The sequence below is a fragment of the Loxodonta africana genome, chromosome 9, assembly GCF_030014295.1.
Source record: "Loxodonta africana isolate mLoxAfr1 chromosome 9, mLoxAfr1.hap2, whole genome shotgun sequence".
In the NCBI taxonomy this organism is placed as follows: Eukaryota; Metazoa; Chordata; class Mammalia; order Proboscidea; family Elephantidae; genus Loxodonta; species Loxodonta africana.
This window is the reverse complement of record NC_087350.1, coordinates 122,524,187-122,547,197: the sequence shown is the minus strand read 5'-3', so window position 1 is coordinate 122,547,197 and position 23,011 is coordinate 122,524,187. Positions and strand designations below refer to the sequence as shown.

Here is a 23,011-nt window from a genome sequence, read left to right as displayed (position 1 = left end):
TGCATTCATCGTCAAAAAGAACATTTCAAGATCTATCCTGAAGTACAATGCTGTCAGTGATAGGTTAATATCCATACAAGTACAAGGAAGACCAGTTGATACAACTATTTTTCAAATTTGTGCATCAGCCACTAAGGCTAAAGATGAAGAAACTGAAGATTTTCTTGGCTTCTGCAGTCTGAAATTGATTGAACATGCAAACAGGATGCATTGAAAATTACTGGGGATTGGAATGCAAAAGTTGGAAACAAAGAAGAAGGATTGGTAGTTGGAAAATATGGCCTTGGTGATAGAAACAATGCTGGAGATCGGATGATAGAATTTTGCAAGACCAATGACTTCTTCATTGCAAATATCTTTTTTCACCAACAGAAACAGCAACTATACACATGGGCCTCACCAAATGGGACACACCAGAATCAAATCGACTACATCTGTGGAAAAAGATGATGGAAAAGCTCAATATCATCAGTCAGAACAAGGCCAAGGGCCAACTGTGGAACAGACCATCAATTGCTCATATGCAAGTTCAAGGTGAAACTGAAGAAAATCAGAGCAAGTCCTCGAGAGGCAAAATACTACCTTGAGTATATCCCACCTGAATTTAGAGATCATCTCAAGAATATATTTGACCTGTTGAACACTAATGACCGAAGACGAGACAAGTTGTGGGATGACATCATACGTGAAGAAAGCAAGAGGTTATTGAAAAGACAGGAAAGAAAGAAAAGACCAAGATGGATGTCAGAGGAGACTCTGAAACTTGCTCCTGAACATTGAGCAGCTAAAGCAAAAGGAAGAAATGATGAAGTAAAAGAATTGAACCCAAGATTTCAAAGGGTGGCTTGAAGAGGCAAAGTAAAGTATTATAATGGCATGTGCAAAGAGCTGGAGATGGAAAACCAAAAGGAAAGAACACACTCAGCATCTCTCAAGCTAAAAGAACTGAAGAAAAAATTCAGACCTCGAGTTGCAATAGTAAAGGATTCTATGGGGAAAATATTGAACGACACAGGAAGCATCAAAAGAAGATGAAAGGAATACACTGAGTCATTATACCAAAAAGAATTAGTCGATGTTCAACCATTTCAAGAGGCAGCATATGATCAGGAACCGATGGTGCTGAAGGAAGAAGTCCAAGCTCCACTGAACACATTGACAAAAAAAAAAAGCTCCAGGAAACGACAGAACACCAACTGAGATGTTTGAACAAACCGATGCTGCAGTGCTGGAGGTGCTCACTTGTCTACACCAAGAAATATGGAAGACAGCTTCCTGGCCAACTGACTGGAAGAGATCCATATTTATACCTGTTCCCTAGAAAGGTGATCCAACCGAATGTGGAAATTATGGAGCAATATCATTAATATCACACACGAGCAAAATTCTGCTGCAGATCATTCAAAAAGCAGCTGCAGCAGTATATCCACGGGGAACAGCCAGAAATTCAGGCCAGGTTCAGAAGAGGACGTGGAACCAGGGATATCATTGCTGATGTCACATGGATTCTGGCTGAAAGCAGAGAACACCAGAAGGATGCTTACCTGTGTTTTATTGACTATGCAAAGGCATTTGACTGTGTGGATCATAACCAATTATGGAAAACACTGGGAAGAATGGGAATTCCAGAACACTTAATTGTGCTTATGGGAAATCTGTACATAGATCAAGAGGCCGTTGTTTGGACAGAACAAGGAGTGGTTTAAAGTCAGGAAAGGTATGCGTCAGGGTTGAATCGTTTCACCACACTTATTCAATCTGTATGCTGAGCAAATAATACGAGAACCTGGACAATATGAAGAAGAATGGGGCATCAGGATTGGAGGAAGACTCATTAACAACCTGCATTATGCAGATGACACACCCTTGGTTGCTCAAAGTGAAGAGGACTTGAAGCACTTACTAATGAAGATCAAAGACCACAGCCTTCAGTATGGATTACACCTCAACATAAAGAAAACAAAAATCAATCCTCACAACTGGACCAATGAACAACATCATGATAAATGGAGAAAAGGTTGAAGTTATCAAGGTTTTCATTTTACTCAGATCCACAATCAACACCATAGAAGCAGCAGTCAAGAAATCAAAAGACACATTGCATTGGGCAAATCTGCAGCAAAGGACCTCTTTAAAGTGTTGAAAAGCAGAGATGTCACCCTGAAGACTAAAGTGCACCTGACCCAAGCCGCGGCATTTTCAATCACATCATATGCATGTGAAAGCTGGATAATGAATAAAGAAGGCCGAAGAAGAGATGATGCCTTTGAATTGTGGTGTTGGCGAAGTATATTGAATATACCACGGACTGCCAAAAAAACGAACAAATCTGTCTTAGGAGAAGTACAGCCAAAATGCTCCTTAGGAGCAAGGATGGCGAGACTGCGTCTTACATACTTTGGACATGTTGTCAGGAGGGATCAGTCCCTGGAGAAGGACATCATGCTTGGTAAAGTACAGGGTCAGTGGGATGACCCTCAACAAGATGTATTGACACAGTGGCTGCAACAATGGGATGAAGCATAACAACAATTGGAAGGATGGCGCAGGACTGAGCAGTGTTTCGTTCTGTTCTGCATAGGGTGGCTAGGAGCCGGAACCAACTCGACAGCACCTAACAACAGCAACAACAATCAATAAAGAGGATTTGAAAGTTTGCGTTTACATAGAAAGACAATAGTACACAGTTACAGATTTGCCCCAAATGGCCCCAGCTCCCATGTCGTCCACCACTGTTGTGCCAGCACCCCTCCCTCAGCTCACACCTATGGATCTACAGGGGAATCCCCCAATTCAGAAGGGAAAAGCTGTCTCATAAATGGTCAGGTCCATATGTGGGGGCAAGCCACACATGGACAGCAGCTGCAACACAGACACATTCAGGGGTGCCCCTGACAGACTGCAGAGGAGACGTCTTCCCAGTGAGCAAAGGTCTGGCTCTGCACTTGGTCAACCACTTTGTGTGGAAGAAATGGCCAGATGAGGCTCCCCAGGGTGTTGGGAACCCTTGACCTTTCCTCCCAGGCTGGCAGGCCTACCCTCTCACCCTCTTAGCTTTGGGTCTCAAGGCTCCCACCTTTCCTGGACTCCTCAGGGCTGGGATGGGGGCCTATCTCCCCTGCAAACATCCAAGAGACAAATGCCATCTCAACTCACTCCAATTCGTCTCCTGCCATCCCCCTGGATCCCTCCAGCCCCGCCTTCTCCTCGGGGCACAGCTCTGTCTCCCACCCAGGAATACACCAGTGAAAGGGAGTTTCTGAGCCCCAACTCTCCCCACTCCATTTATGGGTGGGAGCACAGCTTTGATGCCCAGCTCCAACAGGGCCTGCACTGTAACCAGGCTGGGCCCACGTCTGGGTATGGGGCCTAGGTATGGTGACCATGGGAGCCCTACCCTTCCACTTTGGGCACTGTATGCCCCCAGAGAGTTGTGCTGTGCTGACCACACGCACTGCAGCTCTGTTGCCAAGTGTGCCTGGAAGGTCTGGTTCACCCAGGGCACCCATCTAGGAGCCAGGGTAGAGCTCAAATCTAGAGCCTCAGCTAAGGGTTTCCTGATACCCAGCAGAGGCTCCTACTTCCCCATGGGGTGGGGTGTGATCCTGAAGGAAGCTGCCGCTTGACTCTGCCATACAGGGCTTGTTTTCGGATTCCAAACAGGAAGGGCAGGCCAGCATTGGCAGGAATCTTGGTTTAAGGAAGGAAGGCTACAGATGAGTGGTGGGGTCCCAAGGGAGGGAAGTGAGCCTCGGGGCTGAGGACATGGTGGGGGACAGAAACACAGCTGGGGTCCACAGCTGCACCCTTCCTGCTGTAGGGGCAGGGTGGTGCCCACAGACTGGAAGTGGGCTGCCCACGTGGGGAGTGGGCAATGAGAGAAAGGCCCTTGGGATGAAAAGGGAGCATTAGAGGCCCCTTACCTGTCCCTGTGATAAAATGAACAAACCTGTGTGGTCGTATGCATTTTCCAGCTCCTCTATGATGTCATGTCTTATTTTCAAAAATAAATCTTTATTTTTATAAGTGACAGATTGGGGCAATGGGGAGGTCTGCCCAAGGCTCTGGGTCAGGCTGGCAGATGGGTGGGGAGACAGGTGCAGTGGGCACAGGCGTGGACACAGGTGTGCTGACACAGGTGCAGTAGGCAAGGCAGAGTGGGCAGTGGTGTGCTGACACAGGCACGGTAGGAACAGGTGCTGTGGGAGCAGCTGTAATGGGTACAGGTACGGCAGGCACAGGTGTGCTGACTCAGGTGCAGCAGACAGAGGCGTGGTGGGCACAGGTATACTGACACAGGAGCGGTAGGCACAGGTGCAGTGGCCACAGGCACAGTGGGCACAGGTGTGCTGACACAGGTACAGTGAGCACAGGTGCACTGCTGTCTTAGTCACCTAGTGCTGCTATAACAGAAATAGCACAAGTGGATGTCTGTAACAAAGAGAAATCTATTGTCTCACAGCCTAGTAGGTTAAAGTCCAAATTCAGGGCGTCAGCTCCAGGTGAAGCTTTCTCTCTCTGTCGGCCTTCTCATCAATCTTCCCCAGGACTAGAAGTTTCTTCACGCAGGGACCCCAGGTCCAAAGGACGCGCTCTGCTCCTGGAGCTTTCTTTCTTGGTGGTAGGAGGTCCCCCGTCTCTCTGCTTGCTTATATCTTTTATATCTCAAGAGATTGCCTCAAGACACAATCCAATCCTGCAGGTTGAGTCCTGCCTCACTAACACAACTGCCACCCGTCCTCCTTCATTAACATCATAAACCCAGTGCCATCGAGTTGATTCCGACTCAGCAACCCTATAGGACAGGGTAGAACTGTCCCTCAGAGTTTCCAAGGAGCGCCTGGTGGATTCGAACTGCCGACCCTTTGATTAGCAGCCGTAGCACTTAACCACTACGCCACCAGGGTTTCCCATTAACATCACAGAGGCAGGATTTACAACATGTAGGAAGATCACACAATACCAGGAATCATGACTCAGCCCAATTGATAACACACATTTTTGGGGGGACATAATTCAATCCGTGACAAGTGAGCACAGGTGCAGTGGGCACAGGTGTGCTGACACAGGTGTGCTGGCACAGGTGTGCTGGGCACAGGTGTGAGCCCTGTGGGTCAGGACTCACTCAGCACATGTGGGATGAGGTAAGGGTCTCGTGTGAAGGCCATCACCCTCCTATAACAGGCCGGTCCCTGTCAGCCTCTGGGTCAGCTGGCCAGGGGCCTGGAGTGCTGGAAGCTCCTTCAAGTTGATCAGAAGCCCCCAGGCCCACAGTCTTCTCCTCTGCATCGAGAAACCCCCCACGCTCTGAGCTTCATTTAAGCCCTTGCAGGCCCTGTGGGGCCAGGACCCCAGAGCTGACACTGATGGGCAGGGCCCAAGGTCCACCTGGCCGCAGCACCCTCCCTCTCCCCTGTAATCTCCGACACAGAAACCTTAGGCCCCTCCAAGCTTCCTGCCCAAGCAGCCTGGGCTCCTTCCAAGCAGATGGGTTCTGATGGGCTCCCTGTCCAGGGGGCTGGGAATGCCCAATCCCAGCATTCTGGAACCTTCTACCTCGGGCAGCACCAGGAGGCACAGGAGCTGCAGGAGCTGCCCGAATCAGGGTGAAGGTACCGGCTCCCCTGTGTGTGGCTGGCCTGGGCTGACACGACCCATCTGCTGGGCAGACATGGCCACACCTGGATGCCCAGCACCAGCTCCTCCAACCGCCCGTGAGACAGGCTACGCTGTTACTCTGCTGACAGATGGGGAATCGGAGACCCAGGCCTCCTGCCCTGAGCACTGACAGTCCCAGCCAAGGTCAGCACATGTGCAAGTGATTCTGGGAGAGAGCCGGTGGGGCGGGTGGGGGTGCCCACCTGTCAGAAGGGGGCGCTGAGGTGGAGGAAGTGGCATGTGGGCCACGTTTCTGGGAAGAAAGGCTTGCAGTGGGGGCAGACAGGCCAGATGCAGCCCACCTTGCCCCCTCTGAGCAGGGTGACATGCCTCATCAGGGAGCCAGGGTGCCAGGGAGGGTGAAGATCTGGTACAGAGAGTGGGGCACATGCAGGTGGTCTGCCCTGTGTACCCTCACAGCTCACCTCATCCTCTTCTCCCCTCTGGCCCTGGGTGAGAGGGGCCTGTGGGGCTGCAAGGCTTGTTCCGGGGAGAGGGCCGCTGGAGGTGGAAGAACGTGTTCAGGCTGGGTGACCACAACGGGAGGGTCACTCAGGCCACCCAGGAGCTGGGGGCGGGGAGGCTGAGCAGCAGGGTGAGCAGAGCCCCAGGGACCACCACGCAGCGTGCCCCTGACTACGCCTTGCCAGTAGGACTTTTTCTGGAAGCCATATACCCTGGGAGCATTGATGGGCAGCTTTGTGAGGGCCTCCTGCCCTATGCAAAAGCTCCTAGCAATGGCTGGCAGCACTACAATCTTGGCCCAGGCCTCTGTCCGGCACAGCCGGCTGGGTGGGAGCTGTCATTGTCCCAGAGCAAGGAGCAAGTTGAGGCTGAGGGAACAGAGAGCCTGCAAAGGCCATACAGCTGGTGGGCAGGGTGCCAGGGCTACGGGGCCTGGCCCAGAAAACCTGGAGCTCTGCTGACCACTCCACACATACACAGACACACACACACGCACGCACGCACGCACACAAATGCACACACCCACATAGGCACATACAGATACCCACACAAATGTGAACATGCCTGTACATATGTGCACATGCCCACATGTACATATGTGCATACACACAAGTGCACACTCACACAGGCACACATGTGCACAGACATGTATGCACACACACACCCTCCAGCCCGAGCAGTGGGAGGCAGCACCGGGAAGGACGAGAGGCTGGTCCTGGTGGAAACCTCCTGGGCTGTGGGCTGACACAAGACAACCTTCATAAAGTGGTGGGGGGCAACCTGCAGCCCCACCTTTGTGTGAAGAGGTGAAGATGGTGGATGTGGGGGCCCAGGATAAGGGCGTCGTCCTCCAAGGCTGCCCTGCTCTTCCTGGCCCGCTGGTGTGAAATGTGGGCAAACCCTCCCCCTCCACTCGCCCTGAGGCTTCACCTGTCCACTTGAACTAGGTGATGGGCTGCGGGTCCCTGCGCCCTGGTTAGCCCTCCCTACCCCACCCAGTGGGCAGGGTCAAGTGGGTGCTTGTGTTTACAGGAAAGCGAGGTGCCGCAGGCAGCCCAGGAAGATGGGGCCAGCCAGGCCCCCGTCAGTCTGTCTGCCGGTCTGCCCATGTGTCCCAGGGCCTGGCGGGAGGTGGGGGAGCAGAGCTGGCTGTCCCTCGCACCCCATCTTCCAGCCCCTCCTCCACCCAGGCCCGGCCAGCTCTGTCCCTCCGTGTCCCAATAATCAGGGTGCATGGGCGCCCTCCCACCACCCCTGCACACACTCATGAACACATGCATGCACACACAGTACACTCCCACACGTGTGCACACGTACACACATGAAGATGCATGCACACACGCACATGTGCACACCATCACACTCACACAGACACATTTACTTCCTCGCACACACACACATACAACTCACCCATGTTCTGCAGAGGAGAGGAGGTGGAGGCGGCCCCTTCCCAGGAGCTAGGTGCCCCCTCCTGGCAGGGCCTGCACCGGGAGAGCCCCCTTCTGCCCACATGAGCGCCAGGGGCTATGGGCAACCCTGGAGTCAGAGGGGAGCCTTTGGCCAAGGCCACCCCCTGGGGTACAGAGGGGCCAGGAGAGACAGCTCAGGGGACAGGTCTCAGGTAGAGGTATTGTCTGCTTCAAAGGGAGCCTTGAGGACAGAGAAGGAGATGGTCTCTGGACCCCCCCACCTAGTCCATGTGAAGGGGTCTCCCAGCAACACAACCCAGAACTTCTAAGGCTCCAGAGGCACAGACAGGAAGGGGCTGCAGCCCAGCCCCGCCCAGGCCTCCTCCCATGTCAGTTCTGGGGCCTATGGCCTAGAGGGGGCCATGTGTCCCTGGCAGACAGGGGGGTGTGATTGTTAAGGTTGTGTGTCAACTTGGCTGGGCCATGATCCTCAGTGGTCAGCAGTTCTGATGTAATCTGGCAGTTATATGATGATGTGATCACCTCCATGATGAGATTTGATATAATGTGATCACTTCCATGATGGGATCTGTTATAAGCAGCCACTCAGTTGAAAGGGAGTTTCCTTGGGAGTGTGGCCAGTGTCCTAAATAGGTGGACTTTCTGGCAAGGCTTGTGGGCTTTTGCTCACTCTGGATTCTGCGGCTGGCTCCTGTTCACCTGACCTCCAGTTCTTGGGACTTGAGCTAGGAGCTTACCTGCCATCTTGGTGTCAATCTTGGCATTCATCAGTCTTTGAAGCCTGTGAGCCAAAGCCTTGTTGTCTGACCTGTCGATCTTGAGTTTGTCAGTCCCTGCAGCTATGTGAATCAGGAGAAGCCTCCAGCATGATTCCTGACCCAGGGACTTGGGATGTTCCAGCCTCCACAACCTTGTGAGCCATTTCCTTGATATGAGTATATATATTTATACACTTTACTGCTTTTGCTTCTCTACAGAACCCAGCCTAATATGAGGGGGAGGTGCCACATGACCAGACTAGCACCATGTTCTCTGCAGGGGAGAACAGTGGCAAGGGCGATGCAGCATGCTGGGTGAGTACCACTCCAACCCGGGACCCCTGGAAGGCCACAAGTTCGTTTCCTCATGGGGGCCCCAGGGACTTGGGCTGTGAAACAGGAGAGCAGGAAGGACCCATGGCCAAGGAGGCCCTGAAGGGAGCACTCAGTCCAGCCCAATCCGCAGCTCTGGAGGGGATCCCTGGAGCAGGCAGTGGCAGGGGGAGAACAGGTGCTGACAGGGCCAAGCAACCAGTGTGGGGGTGGGTGGTGCACTCATCATGCAAGGGAGGGCTATAGGGCTGTCTTGGGCTGGGTTCCCTGTTGTCGTTAGGTGCCATCAAGTCAGTTCTGACTCACAGCAACCCTATGTACAACAGGGTGAAACACTGCCTGGTCCCGCACCATCCTTACAATCGTTGTTATGCTTGAGCCCATTGTTGCAGCCACCATGTCAATTCATCTCGTTGAGGGTCTTCCTCTTTTGTGGTGACCCTCTACTTTACTGGGTTTTTTTTTTTTTTTTTTTTTTGGTTGGGCTACTTTACCAAACATGATGTCCTTCTCTAGATAAGGAAAACCAATGAAGCACATATATGTATATATACAGAGATTATCTCAAGGAAATGGCTCACGCAGTTGTGTTGTTGTTAGGTGCCGTCAAGTCAGTTCTGAGTCATAGCAACCCTATGCACAACAGAACTAAACACTGCTCAGTCCCGAGCCATCCTTACAATCGTTGTAGTGCTTGAGCTCATTGTTGCAGTCACTGTGTCAATCCACCTTGTTGAGTTGTAGAGTAGTAGAGGCTGACAAGGCCCAAGTTTGTGGGTCCGGCGTCAGGCTGGAGGCTTCTCTTGACTCAGGTAGCTGTAAGGGCTGACAAACCCAAGGTCAGCAGGTAAGACAGCAGGCTGCTGGCTCACAGGCCATGAAGACTGATGACTGTCAAGATCAACAGGCAATACACCAGACCACTGACTCAACTGCCAAGAACTGGAGGTCAGATGATGACGAGCCAGATGCAGGATCCAGAACAAGCAAGCGAGCTTTGCCAGAGCGTCCATATATATTGGATGCAGGCCACATCCCTGAGGAAACTCCCCTTACAACTGATTGGCTGATCATAATCAGAGCACCTCATGGAGGATGATTACATCATTGTGTAACTGCCAAATTACATCATTACATAACTACCAAACCACTGAAAATCATGGCCCCGCCAAACTGACACACAACCTTAACCTTCCCAGGGGCATTCATGCCATGGTGCCATCTGCGGCTGTGGAGGGTCGGACAGAGAGAAAGTCACCAGCTCTCCTGCCCAGGTGAGAAGGAACTGCAGAATGTGATGTGTCAGAAAGGTGAATTACCCCAGCTCCCCACCTGAACCCCAGGGCTCAGCCCACCCTGGCCTCTACTTTTGCCCCACATGACTGTTAGCTGGAGGCTGGACCCTTAGGGCCAGGTGCAGGGGGACCCTTTCCCAAGCTAGCGCACCCCAGGCCCTCCCTGCCACAGGGCCCTGCAGCTGCAAGGATGTGCTGGCGTGCACAGTACCCTGACTGGCTGGCACACCATCCGCCTCCCTGACTGCTGGCTGTAAGAAGTTCTTGGGCATGGGCGCTGATGGCAGCAGCTAGACGGTGAGGGCGCCTCGAAGCCAAGGGCGGGAGGGCTTCCTGTGGCCCCGCTTGGTGGAGCCAAGGTAGGGGAGTGGCCAAGAAAACGGGGACCTGGCAGCAGGGCGTATGCTGTCCCCCTGCAGCCTCACCTGGAGCAGCAAGCCCCCAGCAGCTCTATGGCCAGCAGGGCCTCGCCCCTGCCCCAGACGCTGCCCTAGCCTGTGCCCCAAGCCACTGTCCCCCACCAGGTAGGGTGCCCAGGACCACTCCCTGGGATCAACAGGTTCAGGGACGGCACGTACTTCTCCTCCGCCTACCTGGCCCCTAGCTCAGAGCCGGTTCCAAGCAGGGGCATAATATGCCCAGTACAAATTTGCTAAAAGAAATTAATCGCGGCCTCCATGGTCGTTTTCAAGAGATTTAATTCCTTGCTGTGGTACTTAAACAAATGAGTATTGTGTCTGTGTGCAAGCCCCCTCCCATGATAAGAACGGTTGCTGTTGTTAGGTGCCGTCGAGTTGGCTCCAACGCATAGCGACCCTATGCACAACAGAACGAAACACTGCCCGGTCCTGAGCCAACCTTACAATCGTTGTTATGCTTGAGCTCACTGTTGCAGCCACTGTGTCAATCCACCTTGTTGAAGGTCTTCCTCTTTTCCGCTGACCCTGTACTCTGCCAAGCATGATGTCCTTCTCCAGGGACTGATCCCTCCTGACAACACGTCCAAAGTGTGTGAGACGCAGTCTCGCCATCCTTGCTTCTAAAGAGCATTCCGGCTGTACTTCTTCTAAGACAGATTTGTTCGTTCTTTTGGCAGTCCACGGTATATTCAATATTCTTCGCCAGCACCACAATTCAAAGGCGTCAATTCTTCTTCAGTCTTCCTTATTCATTGCCCAGCTTTCACATGCATATGATGCGTTTGAAAATATCATGGCTTGGGTCAGGCGCACCTTAGTCTTCAAGGTGACACCTTTGCTCTTCAACAGTTTAAAGAGGTCCTTTGCAGCAGGTTTAGCCAATGCAACGCGTTTTTTGATATCTTGACTGCTGCTTCCATGGCCATTGATTATGGATCCAAGTAAAATGAAATCCTAGACAACTTCAATTTTTTCTCCCTTGATCATGACGTTGTTTATTGGCCCAGTTGTGAGCATTTTTTTCTTTATGTTGAGGTGTAATCCATACTGAAGGCTGTGGTCCTTGATCTTCATTAATAAGCACTTCGAGTCCTCTTCACTTTCAGCAAGCAAGGTTGTGTCATCTGCATAACGCAAGTTGTTAATGAGTCTTCCTCCAATCCTGATGTCCCGTTCTTCTTTATATAATCCAGTTTCTCATGTTATTTGCTCAGCACACAGATTGAATAGGTATGGTGAAAGAATACAACCCTGACACACATCTTTCCTGACTTTAAACCCATCAGTCTCCTTGTTCTGTTCGAACACCTGCCTCTTGATCTATGTAAAGGTTCCTCATGAGCACAATTAAGTGTTCTGGAATTCCCATTCTTCCCAGTGTTATCCATAGTTTGTTATGATCCACACAGTCGAATGCCTTTGCATAGTCAATAAAACACAGGTAAACATCCTTCTGGTATTCTCTGCTTTCAGCCAGGATCCATCTGATATCAGCAATGATATCCTTGGTTCCACGTCCTCTTCTGAAACCAGCCTGAATTTCTGGCAGTTCCCTGTCGATATACTGTTGCAGCCGTATTTGAATGATCTTCAGTAAGATTTTGCTTGTAGGTGATATTAATGATATTGTTCTATAATTTCCACATTTGGTTGGATCACCTTTCTTGGGAATAGGCATAAATATGGATCTCTTCCAGTCAGTTGGCCAGGAAGCTGTCTTCCATATTTCTTGGCATAGACGAGTGAGCACCTCCAGCGCTGCATCTGTTTGTTGAAACATCTCAGTTGATATTCCATCAATTCCTGGAGCCTTACTTTTCGGCAGTGCCTTCAGAGCAGCTTGGACTTCTTCCTTCAGTACCGTCGGTTCCTGATCATATGCCACCTCTTGAAATGGCTGAATATCGACCCATTCTTTTTGGTAGAATGACTTTGTGTATTCCGTCCACCTTCTTTTGATGCTTCCTGCTTCATTTAACATTTTCCCCACGGGATCCTTCACTATTGCAACTCGAGGCTTGAATTTTTTCATCAGTTCTGTCAGTTTGCCCTACTGTGGGTGCTTGTGTGTTACTGTGAAGCTGAAAGCTATGCCTCTGCATTCAGGTAATAAAGCTAAGTGCCTCCTTTTCTGGGAAGAGTGGAATGGGGCGGTAACTGAGGCCGCCCCACCCATAGGCTCCGCCCCTCAGCTCAGGCCCCGCCCCCTCTCATCCCACCCATCTACAGGGTCGGGACCATACCAGGCTCTGCCCCCTCCTCCCTTCTCCGACCTCTCCGTTGACACTGTGCAGGCTCCGCCCCGGCTCCGCCCCCTCCCTTCTCCGACCTCTCCGTTGACACTGCGCAGGCTCCGCCCCGGCTCCGCCCCCTCCTCCCTTCTCCGACCTCTCCGTTGACACTGCGCAGGCTCCGCCCAGGCTCCGCCCCCTCTTCCCTTCTCCGACTTCTCCGTTGACACTGCGCAGGCTCCGCCCCGGCTCCGCCCCCTCCCTTCTCCGACCTCTCCATTGACACTGCGCAGGCTCCGCCCCGGCTCCGCCCCCTCCCTTCTCCGACCTCTCCGTTGACACTGCGCAGGCTCCGCCCCGGCTCCGCCCCCTCCCTTCTCCGACCTCTCCATTGACACTGCGCAGGCTCCGCCCCGGCTCCGCCCTCCCGCCGCCCCAGCCCTCTCCGCTGGCTTTACGCTGGCCCTCCTGCTCCCCGCGCGCCGCCAGCCATGGTGACTCTGGGGCTGTCCAGGGTGGACGACGCCGTGGCCGCCAAGCACCCGGTGAGAGAGCCGAGCTAGCCCACGGGCCCCGGGCCTCAGACGCTGAGCTGGGCGGGAGGCTGGGTGTGCGGGCGGTGGGGTGCCCCCGTCGGGGAGGAGGGAGGGAAGGGAAACCCTCTTGCTGTAGGGTCGGGTGTCCTTGGTGGGTATAGGGGGAGGGGAAGGTATCCCAGCCCCCAAGGTGTCACTGCGGCAAGTCCTCGCCCCCCACGGCCAGAACGTGCCCAAAGGAGGGACAAGGGGCGGTGAAGGAAGAGGGATCGGGGACCTGAGCCTTCCCCCTCCACACCCCCAGGGACTCGGGGAGTATGCTGTGTGCCAGTCAAAGGCCTTCGTAAAGGGCGTTCTCACCTTTGTCACAGGTACGCTGGGTCCAGGTGTCGGGGGAGTGGAGCGGCCTCGCCCTCCTGCCTTACCCTGACTTCCCAGGAGGTGGCGCCAAGTCACCTGGCCGCAGGGTGGAACCGGGTTGTACGGGGGGCCGACGGGTGCCCTCAGACCGCACCAGGGTCCCGAGCACCAGGGTCCCGAGCACCAGGGTCCCGAGCCGGAAGCGGCTGGCTGACGGGGCCTTGGTCTTGGCAGGCACCGGTGCAGCCTTCGGCCTGCAGATGCTTATACACAGGAAGTTTGCGTGCCCCTTGCGGTGGACCGTGCTGGTGGCCGTGGGTGGGTACCCGACGGCCGGTGCCTGGGGCCCCTGGACGGCACCCGACTTGCCAGTGGTGACTCTGGCTCTTCAGCGGGGGTGGGTTCTCCTCGGGGTGGAGGGCTGTTGTTGGGGCATCCCTACCCTCCAGGGATGGGTCCCCAGTCTTAGTGCTTGAGCCCACCCACCACTGTCTGCAGAAGTAGTCTGTGCCCAGGCTGAGGCCTCCAGCCTGCCTGCCCCCAACTGTCCCCACTCCTACTGTCTCCACCTGCCCCTACCTGCTCCCAGCTGTCTCTATTTGCCCCCACCCGACCCCACCTGCTCCCACCTACCCCCACCTGCTCCCACCTGTTCCCAATTGCTCCCATCTATCTCTATGTGCCCCCACCTGCTCTCAGCTACCCCTACTTGCTGCCGCCTGTTCTCACCTGTCTCTACTTGTCTCCACCTGCCCCCAACCTCTCTCAGTCACAGGCTCAGTGGCCAGCTACGGGGTGACACGAGTGGAGACCCAGAAATGCAGCAACCTCTGGCTCTTCCTGGAGACAGGGCAGCTCCCCAAAGATGCAGGCACAGGTGAGATGGCCGGGGGAGTGGGGATTAGCACCTGAGGCTCCGGTGCCCAGGAGCCCCAAGCTGGACCTTGCCCCTTAATGGACAACAGAGTAGAAGGAGGCAGACCCAGAGGGGGTGGGGTACAGAGTACAGGCAGGGTCACGTAGCCATTACGGACACCCCAAGAAGACCAGCTGGGGGGTGGGGCTCTGTGTCAAGCACCAACAGGACTGATTCAGACCTGGGTCCGCTTTCTGCTTTTCTTCTTGCCACAGAAAAATTGGTACTGGGACCCCTAACTCTGGGGTCCATGTGATCCCAGCTGCCTCCCTGTGTCTTTTACAGATCAGCACAGCTAGGAGAGACCCAGTGGGGGTTCAGAAGGTCCAGAGAGAGAATCCAGGAACACAGCCCTCAGCACCTCCTGCTGCCCCAGCCTGGCCCTCCCTACCTCGCACAGACCCTCACCATGCCCTATGGGCCCCACGAATGTCCCCTGCACACACACGTGGCCAGGTCCCACACACCTGTGAAGACTCCTGTGGCTCAAGCCGGGTTCCTGCCCAGGAGATCAGACCAGAAAGGGCTGTCCCCTGGGGTGGTGTTGGCCTCCAGAAACATGGTCGACATCTTGAGCCAAGACTACCGTGGCCTGTGGTGCTTCTGGGGGCAGCAGCTCTGGGGAGCGGTGAGGGGGCCTTCTGCAGTCTCCTGTGCCTCTGGTACCCCCATCTGGCTCCTGCATCCCCAGGAAGTCAGAAGTGACAGCTGGTGTTGGGGGTTTCAGGGCCAGTAAACAGCTTCTCTATTTTCCAGCCTGAGCTCTAAACCAGCAGAGAAACAAAAGAGTAAGATTACGACGCCGTTGCTATTGCAGGGTATCTGTCTTAGTCATCTAGTGCTGTTCTAACAGAAATACCACAAGTGGATAGCTTTAACAAAGAGAATTTATTCTCTCACAATCTAGGAGGCTAGAAGTCTGAATTCAGGGTGCCAGCTCCAGGGGAAGACTATCTCTGTCTGTCAGCTCTGGGGGAAGGTCCTTGTCATCAATCTTCCCTGGTCAGGGAGCTTTTCAGCACAGGAGCTCCAGTCGAAAGGTTGTGCTGTTCTCCTAACCCTTGTTTCTCGGTGGTATGAAGTTCCCATGTCTCTCTGCTTGCTTTTTTCTCTTCTATCTCAAAAGAGATTGGCTTAAGAGACAATGTAATCTTGTAGATTGAGTCCTGCCTCATTAATATAACTGCTGCTAATCCCACCCCATTAACATCATACATACGTATGACGCGAATATGTTTTACATGTGGCAAGGGCAGAATTTTGGGGGCCAAAGAGTGGAATGTCATGAATTGAATTGTGTCTCCCAAAAATGTCAACTTGGCTGAGCCGTGATTCTCAATATTGTGTGATTGTCCACCATCTTGTCACCTGATATGATTTTCTTATGTGTTGTGGATCCTACCTCTATGGTGTTAATGAGACAGGATTAGAGTTATGTTAATGAGTTAGGACTCAACCTGATTAGATTGCGTCTTAAGCCAGTCTCTTGAGATACAGAAGAGAGAAATGAGCGGAGAGACACCAGACCTCATACAACCAAGAAAGCAAGTCCGGAGCAGAGCACATCCTTTGGACCTAGGGTTCCTGCATGGAAAAGCTTCTAGACCGGGGGAAGATTGATGACAAGGACCTTCCCCCAGAGCCAACAGAGAAAAATCCCTCCCCTGGAGCTGGCACCCTGAATTCAGACATCTAGCCTACTAGACTATGAAAGAATAAATTTCTGTTTGTTAAAGCGATCCACACGTGGTGTTTCTGTCATAGCAACACTGGGTAACTAAGACACATACGTGTAGATACCCATTGACGTTGAGTTGATTCCAGCTCACAGTGACCCTATAGGACAGAGTAGAACTGTCCCACGGAGTTTCCAGGAGCAGTTGGTGGATTTGAATTGTCAGCCTTTTGGTTAGCAGCCCATTGCTTAACAACTGTGCCACCAGTGCTAGTAGGATTTACAGCACATGGGAAAATCACATCAAATGACAAAATACTGGGAATCGCGGACTAGCTAAGTTGACACATATTTTTTGGCGGAATACAATTCAATCCATAGGCTGAGTTCTCTAGAGAAGCAAAACCAGTGAAGTGTATAGAGAGAGAGAGAGAAAGAGATTCATGTCAGGAAATGGCTCACATGGTTGTAGAGGCTGTAGAGTCCCAAGTTCATGGGTCAGGCATCAGGCTGGAGGCTTCTCCTGACTCACGTAACCGCAGGGGCTGATGAACCCAAGATCCACAGGTTAGATGGCAGGATGCTGACTCAAGTCCCAAGAACTGAAGGTCAGATGATGGTAAGCCAGATGCAGGATTCAAAGCAAAGCAAAAGCCAGTGAGTGAGCTTTGCCAGAAAGTCTGTGTGTTGAATACATGCCACATCCCCAAGGAAACACCCTTTCGGTTCATTGGCCGCTGATAGCATATCTCATCATGGAGGTGATTATATCAGATCTCATCGTGGAGATGATTACTTCATTACATAACTGCCAAACCACTGAGAATCATGGCCCAGCCAAGCTGACGCACAACCTTAACCATCACAGAATTGGACACTCCCACCTGCTCAGGTAGCCCTGTTGGACACTGAGGCCTTTCTGCATGGCGGTCTGTGTCTGTAAAGGTGGCATGGAGGAGCAGAGCAGAATGTATGTAGCCCCACCTATAGCCTGGTTTCCAAGAGACAAGGGAGAAGGAGTGGCTGGGCTAACCCACCTGGTTATTATTCCAAACTCACCAATCAGATTAAGGCACTTCTCTCCAGGGGAGGGGCGGGTGAGGAGCACAGAGAAACCAAAAAACCTGTTCATGTGCTGCCATGCTGACCCCCTGTGTGGGCCAGTTTTTCAATGGTTGTGACCTTGGAGAAGTAAAAAAGTAAACTTTTTGCTCAAGCCCGTCTAAGTGGATTCCAATGGCTAACCCTTTTTTTTTTCCTTTTTTCTTTTTGTGTGCTTTAAGTGAAAGCTTACAGCTCAAGTTAACTTCTCACACAAAAATTTCTACACATATTGTTTTGTGACGTTAGTTGCAATCCCTGCAATGTGACAGCACTGTCCACCTTCCACCCTGGGTTCCCTGTGTCCATTCAGCCAGTTCCTGTCCCTTCATGCCTTCTCATCCTGTCTCCGGACAGGAGCCACCCATTTGGTCTCCTGTATCTGATTGAACCAAGAAACACACTTCTCACAAGCATTATTTTCGTTTTGTTTTCCTGTCTAATCCTTGTCTGAAGAGTGGGCTCCATGAATGGTTTTAGTTCTGGGTTAACAGAGTGTCCAGGGGCCATAGTTTCAGGGGTTCCTCCAATGTTTGTCAGACCATGAAGTCTGGTCTTTTTACATGAATTTGAGTTCTGCTCCACACTTTTCTCCTGCTCCGTCTAGGATTCTCTGTTGTGTTCCCTGTCAGGGCCCAACCACCAACCTCTTGGTTAGTAGCCAAGTGCTTAACTGCACCACCCAGGGATGCCAACAGAGCCAGCCTTTTGGAGCTCTGCATATAAAATGCAAACTCAAGAGCCGGCAAGACTACCCCGCCTCACCTACACCCTACAAGAGGAAGAGGCAGAGATTGTACAAAATCTTGGCAAACCCAATGTCCCTTACAGCTGATGTCTACAGGCACACACAGCTCAGGCCCGTGCTGCTCCAGCCCCTGCTTTGTCCCTATTCCTGTCCCTCAAAAGAATATTTATTGGGGCACCAGGGAATCTGTTGAAAGAAGTGCAACATGAGAGAAAGTCCACTATAACAGTGGCTTAACCAAGCTAGGGTTTTATTTTTCTTTCATGTAGAAGACCAAGTGGGCAGTCGAGGGCAGATGCGCGTTCAGGAACTCAGGCTCCATTTAGCGTGTTCTCCACTGTCACATCGTCCAAGATGGCTGCAGCAGCTGTCACATGGTCACTTCTGATGCAAGGAAGCCTAGGAAATACGGCCCTGTATCCCCCCAAAACAAGTATTATAAATCCTAACTCCTATGTCTGTGGTTGAAGGAGCCCTGGTGACGCAGTGGTTAAGCACTCACCACTAACCAAAAGGCTGGCAGTTCAAATCCACCAGCAGCTCCATGGGAGAAAGATGTGGCAGTCCACTTTCATGAAGATTACCAAACCCTTAGATGGGCAGTATCACAACAGACCCAACTGAAATTAAAAGAATCATAACAGAATACTATGAAAACTCGTACTCCCAACAAATTTGAAAACCTACAGGAAACAAGCAAATTTCTAGACATGTACTACCTACCTAAACTAACACAATTAGGTAGAACAACTAAATAAACCTATAACAAGAAGAGATGGAAAACGTAATAGAAAAAAGCCCTGGCCCTGACAGCTTCACTGGAGAATTCTATCAAACCTTCAGAGAAGAGTTAACGCCACTACTACTAAAGGTATTCCAGAGCATGGAAAAGGACAGAATACTCCCAAACTCATCCTATGAAGCCGGCATAACCCTGATACCAAAACCAGAAAAAACACCAAAAAAAAAAAAAAATTGCAGACCAATATCCCTCATGAACATAGATGCAAAAATCTTCAACAAAATTCTAGCCAATAGAATTCAACAACATATCAAAAAAATGATTCACCATGACCAAGTGGGATTCATACCAGGTATGCAGGGATGGTTCAAAATTAGAAAAACAATGTAATCCATCACATAAATAAAACCAAAGACAAGAACCAATTGATCTTATCAACTGAGGCAGAAAAGGCATTTGACAAAGTCCAGCACCCATTCATGAAGATTGTTGTTGTTGTTAGGTGCCGTTGAGTTGGTTCCAACTCCTGGTAACCCTACATACCACAGAAGGAAACACTGCCCGGTCCTACACCAGCCTCACAATCATTGTTATGCTTGAGCCCGTTGCAGCTGCTGTGTCAATCCATCTCGTTGAGGGTCTTCCTCTTTTTCGTTGACCCTGTACTTTACGAAGCATGATGTGCTTCTCCAGGGACTGATCCCTCCTGACAACACGTCCAAAGTATATAAGATGCAGTCTAACCATCCGTGCTTCTAAGGAGCATTCTGGTTGTATTTCTTCCAAGATGGATTTGTTCGTTCTCCTGGTAGTCCATGCTATATTCAATATTCTTTGCCAACACCACAATTCAAAGGCATCAATTCTTCTTCGGTCTTCCTTATTCACTGTCCAGGTTTCACATGCATATGATACAATTGAAAATACCATGGCTTGGGTCAGGTGCACCTTAGTCTTCAAGGTGACATCTTTGCTTTTTTTCAATACTTTAAAGAGGTCTTTGCAGCAGTTTTGCCCATTGGAATGTGTTTTTTGATTTCTTGAATGCTGCTTCCATGGACATTGATTGTGGATGCAAGTAAAATGAAATCATTGACAACTGCAATCCTTCCTCCGTTTATCATGAAGTAGCTTTTTGGTCCAGTGGTGAGGATTTTATGTTGAGGTGTAATCCATACTGAAGGCTGTGGTCTTTGATCTTCATTAGTAAGTGCTTCAGGTCCTCTTCACTTTCAGCAAGCAAGGTTGTATTATCTGCATAACGCAAGTTGTTAATGAGTCTTCCTCCAATCCTGATGCCCCATTCTTCTTCATATAATCCAGGTTCCTGGATTATTTGCTTAGCATACAGATTGAACAGGTATGGTGAAAGAATACAACCCTGACGCACACCTTTCCTGACTTTAAATCACTCCTTGTTCTGTCCGAACAACTGCCTCTTGATCTATGTACAGATTCCTCATGAGCACAATTAAGTGCTCTGGAATTTCCATTCTTCACAATGTTATCCATAATTGGTTATCATCCACACAGTCGAATGCCTTTGCATAGTCAATAAAACACAGGTAAACATCCTTCTGGTATTCTCTGCTTTCAGCCAGGATCCATCTGACATCAGCAATGATATCACTGGTCCCATGTCCTCTTCTGAAACCGGCCTGAATTTCTGGCAGTTCCCTGTTGATACACTGCTGCAGCTGCTTTTGAATGATCTTCAGCAAAACTTTGCATGTGTGTGATATTACTGACATTGTTCAATAACTTCCGCATTCAGTTGGATCACCTTTCTTGAGAATAGGCATAAATAGGGATGGCTTCCAGTCAGCTGACCAGGTAGCTGTCTTCCAAATTTCTAGACATAGACAAGTGAGCACCTCCAGTGCTGCATCTGTTTGTTGAAACATCTGAATTGATACTCCATCAATTCCTGGAGCCTTGTTTTTTGCCAATGCCTTCAGTGCAGCTTGGACTTCTTCCTTCAGTACCATCGGTTCCTGATCATATGCCACCTCTTGAAATGGTTGAATGTCGACCAGTTCTTTTTGGTATAATGACTGTGTGTATTTCTTCCATCTTGTTTTCATGCTTCCTGTGTCGTTTAATATATTTCCCGTAGAATCCTTCACTATTGCAACTTGTGGCTTGCATTTTTTCTTCAGTTCTTTCACCTTCAGAAACGCCGAGTGTGTTCTTCCCTTTTGGTTTTCCATCTCCAGCTCTTTGCAAATGTCATTATAATACTTTACTTTGTCTTCTCGAGCCACCCTTTGAAATCTTCTGTTCATTTCTTTTACTTCATCATTTCTTCCTTTTGCTTTAGCTGCTAGATGTTCGATAGCAAGTTTCAGAGTCTCCTCTGACATCCATTTTGGTCTTTTCTTTCTTTCCTGTCTTTTCAATGACCTCTTCCTTTCTTCATGTGGTTGAAGGAGTATGGTGTCCTTGATGTCATTCCACAACTCGTCTGGCCTTCAGTCATTAGGGCTCAACGCTTCAAATCTATTCTTGAGATTGTCTCTAAATTCAGGTGGGATATACTCCAGGTCATATTTTGGCTCTTGTGGACTTGCTCTAATTTTCTTCAGTTTCAACTTGAATTTGCGTAAGAGCAATTGATGGTCTGTTCCACAGTTGGCCCCTGGCCTTGTTCTGACTGATGACATTGAGCTTTTCCACCACCTCTTTCCACAGAAGTAGTCGATTTGATTCCTGTGTATTCCTTCTGGCGAGGTCCATGTGTATAGTCACCGTTTATGTTGGTGAAAAAAGATATTTGCAATGAAGAAGTCATCGGTCATGCAAAATTCTATCATTCCATCCCTGGCATTGTTTCTATCACCAAGGCCATATTTTCCAACTACTGATCCTTCTTCTTTGTTTCCAACTTTCATATTTCAATCACCAGTAATTATCAATGCACCCAGATTGCAAGTTTGATCAATTTCAGACTGCAGAAGCTGAAAAATATCTTCAATTTCTTCATCTTTGGCTTTAGTGGTTGGTGCTTAAATTTGAATAGTAGTCGTATTAACTGGTCTTCCTTTTAAAAGTATGGATATTATCCTATCACTGACAGCGTTGTACCTCAGGCTAGATCTTGAAACGTTCTTTTTGAGGATGAATGCAACACCATTCCTCTTCGAGTTGTCATTTCCAGCATAGTAGACTATGTGATTGTCCAATTCAAAATGGTCAATACCAGTCCATTTCAGCTCACTAATGCCTAGGATATCGATGTTTATGCATTCCATTTCATTTTTGACGATTTCTAATTTCCCTATATTCATACTTCGTACATTCCAGGTTCTGATTATTAATGGATGTTTGCAGCTGTTTCTTCTCATTTTGAGTCATGCCACATCAGCAAATGAAGGTCCCGAAAGCTTTACTCCATCCACATCATTAAGGTCGACTCTACTTTGAGGAGGCAGCTCTTCCCCAGTCATCTTCTGAGAGCCTTCCAACCTGGGGGGCTCATCTTCAAGGACTATATCAGACAATGTTCTGCTGCTATTTATAAGGTTTTCACTGGCTAATGCTTTTCAGAAGTAGACTGCCGGGTCCTTCTTCCTAGTCTGTCTTAGTCTGGAAGCTCAGCTAAAACCTGTCCTCCATGGGTGACCCTGCTGGTATCTGAATACCAGTGGCATAGCTTCCAGCATCACAGTAACACTCAGGCCCCCATAGTACCACAAACTGACAGACACATGGGGGATGAAGATTACCAAACCCAAACAAACCAAACCCACTGCCATAAAGTTGATTCCAACTCATAGTAACCCACAGGGCAGAGTAGAACTGCCCCATAGTATTTCCAAGGCTGTAATCTTTACAGCAACATCTTTCTTCCACAGAATGGCTGGTGGGCTCAAACCATCCACCTTTAGGTTAGCAGTGGAGCACTTTAACCACTGCACCACGAGGGCTTCTTCCATAAAGATTATTACAACCTTGGAAATCCTATGGAGCTGTTCGGGGCTTGAACTGGGTTGTTCCAGTTCGAACACCTGCTGAGAATTTGTATTTCTAACAAGCAAGCATGGTGAGACTTGGTCTCGTGTATTTGGACTCGTTATCAGAAGGGACCAGTCCCGGGAAAAGGACACCATGATTGGTAAAGTAGAAGGCCAGAAAAAGAGAAGAAGACCCTCAAAAAAGTGCATTGACATATTGGCTGCAACAACGGGCTCAAGCATAGCAACAATTGTGAAGATGGCACAGGACTGGGCACTGTTTTGTGGTGGTGTACATGGGGTTGCTATGAGCTGGGACCGACTCCATGGCATCTAACAACAATAACAACATGTTTATGTTGGCAGTATTAGTGTAGTGTGTCTTAAATCA

The 23,011-nt window shown here is 50.3% G+C and overlaps 1 protein-coding gene across 1 annotated transcript; it reads left to right on the top strand.

The window, feature by feature from the left end:
• Positions 1–13,025: 13,025 nt before the first annotated feature.
• TMEM141 (transmembrane protein 141) lies at positions 13,026–15,511 on the top strand. Its single transcript, XM_010602236.3, has 5 exons — positions 13,026–13,134; positions 13,430–13,496; positions 13,720–13,803; positions 14,255–14,362; positions 14,687–15,511. The coding sequence occupies exons 1-5, from the start codon at positions 13,081–13,083 to the stop codon at positions 14,698–14,700; spliced, it is 327 nt and encodes a 108-aa protein (XP_010600538.1). The 5' UTR covers positions 13,026–13,080; the 3' UTR covers positions 14,701–15,511.
• The last annotated feature ends 7,500 nt before the right edge of the window (positions 15,512–23,011 follow it).

Excerpts from the sequence above, each read along its gene's own strand:
- TMEM141 (XM_010602236.3), top strand. The coding sequence starts at position 13,081 with ATGGTGACTCTGGGGCTGTCCAGGGTGGACGACGCCGTGGCCGCCAAG. Across the intron at positions 13,135-13,429 it reads CCGTGGCCGCCAAGCACCCG|GGACTCGGGGAGTATGCTGT; the intron begins GTGAGAGAGCCG and ends CCACACCCCCAG. Across the intron at positions 13,804-14,254 it reads GACCGTGCTGGTGGCCGTGG|TCACAGGCTCAGTGGCCAGC; the intron begins GTGGGTACCCGA and ends AACCTCTCTCAG.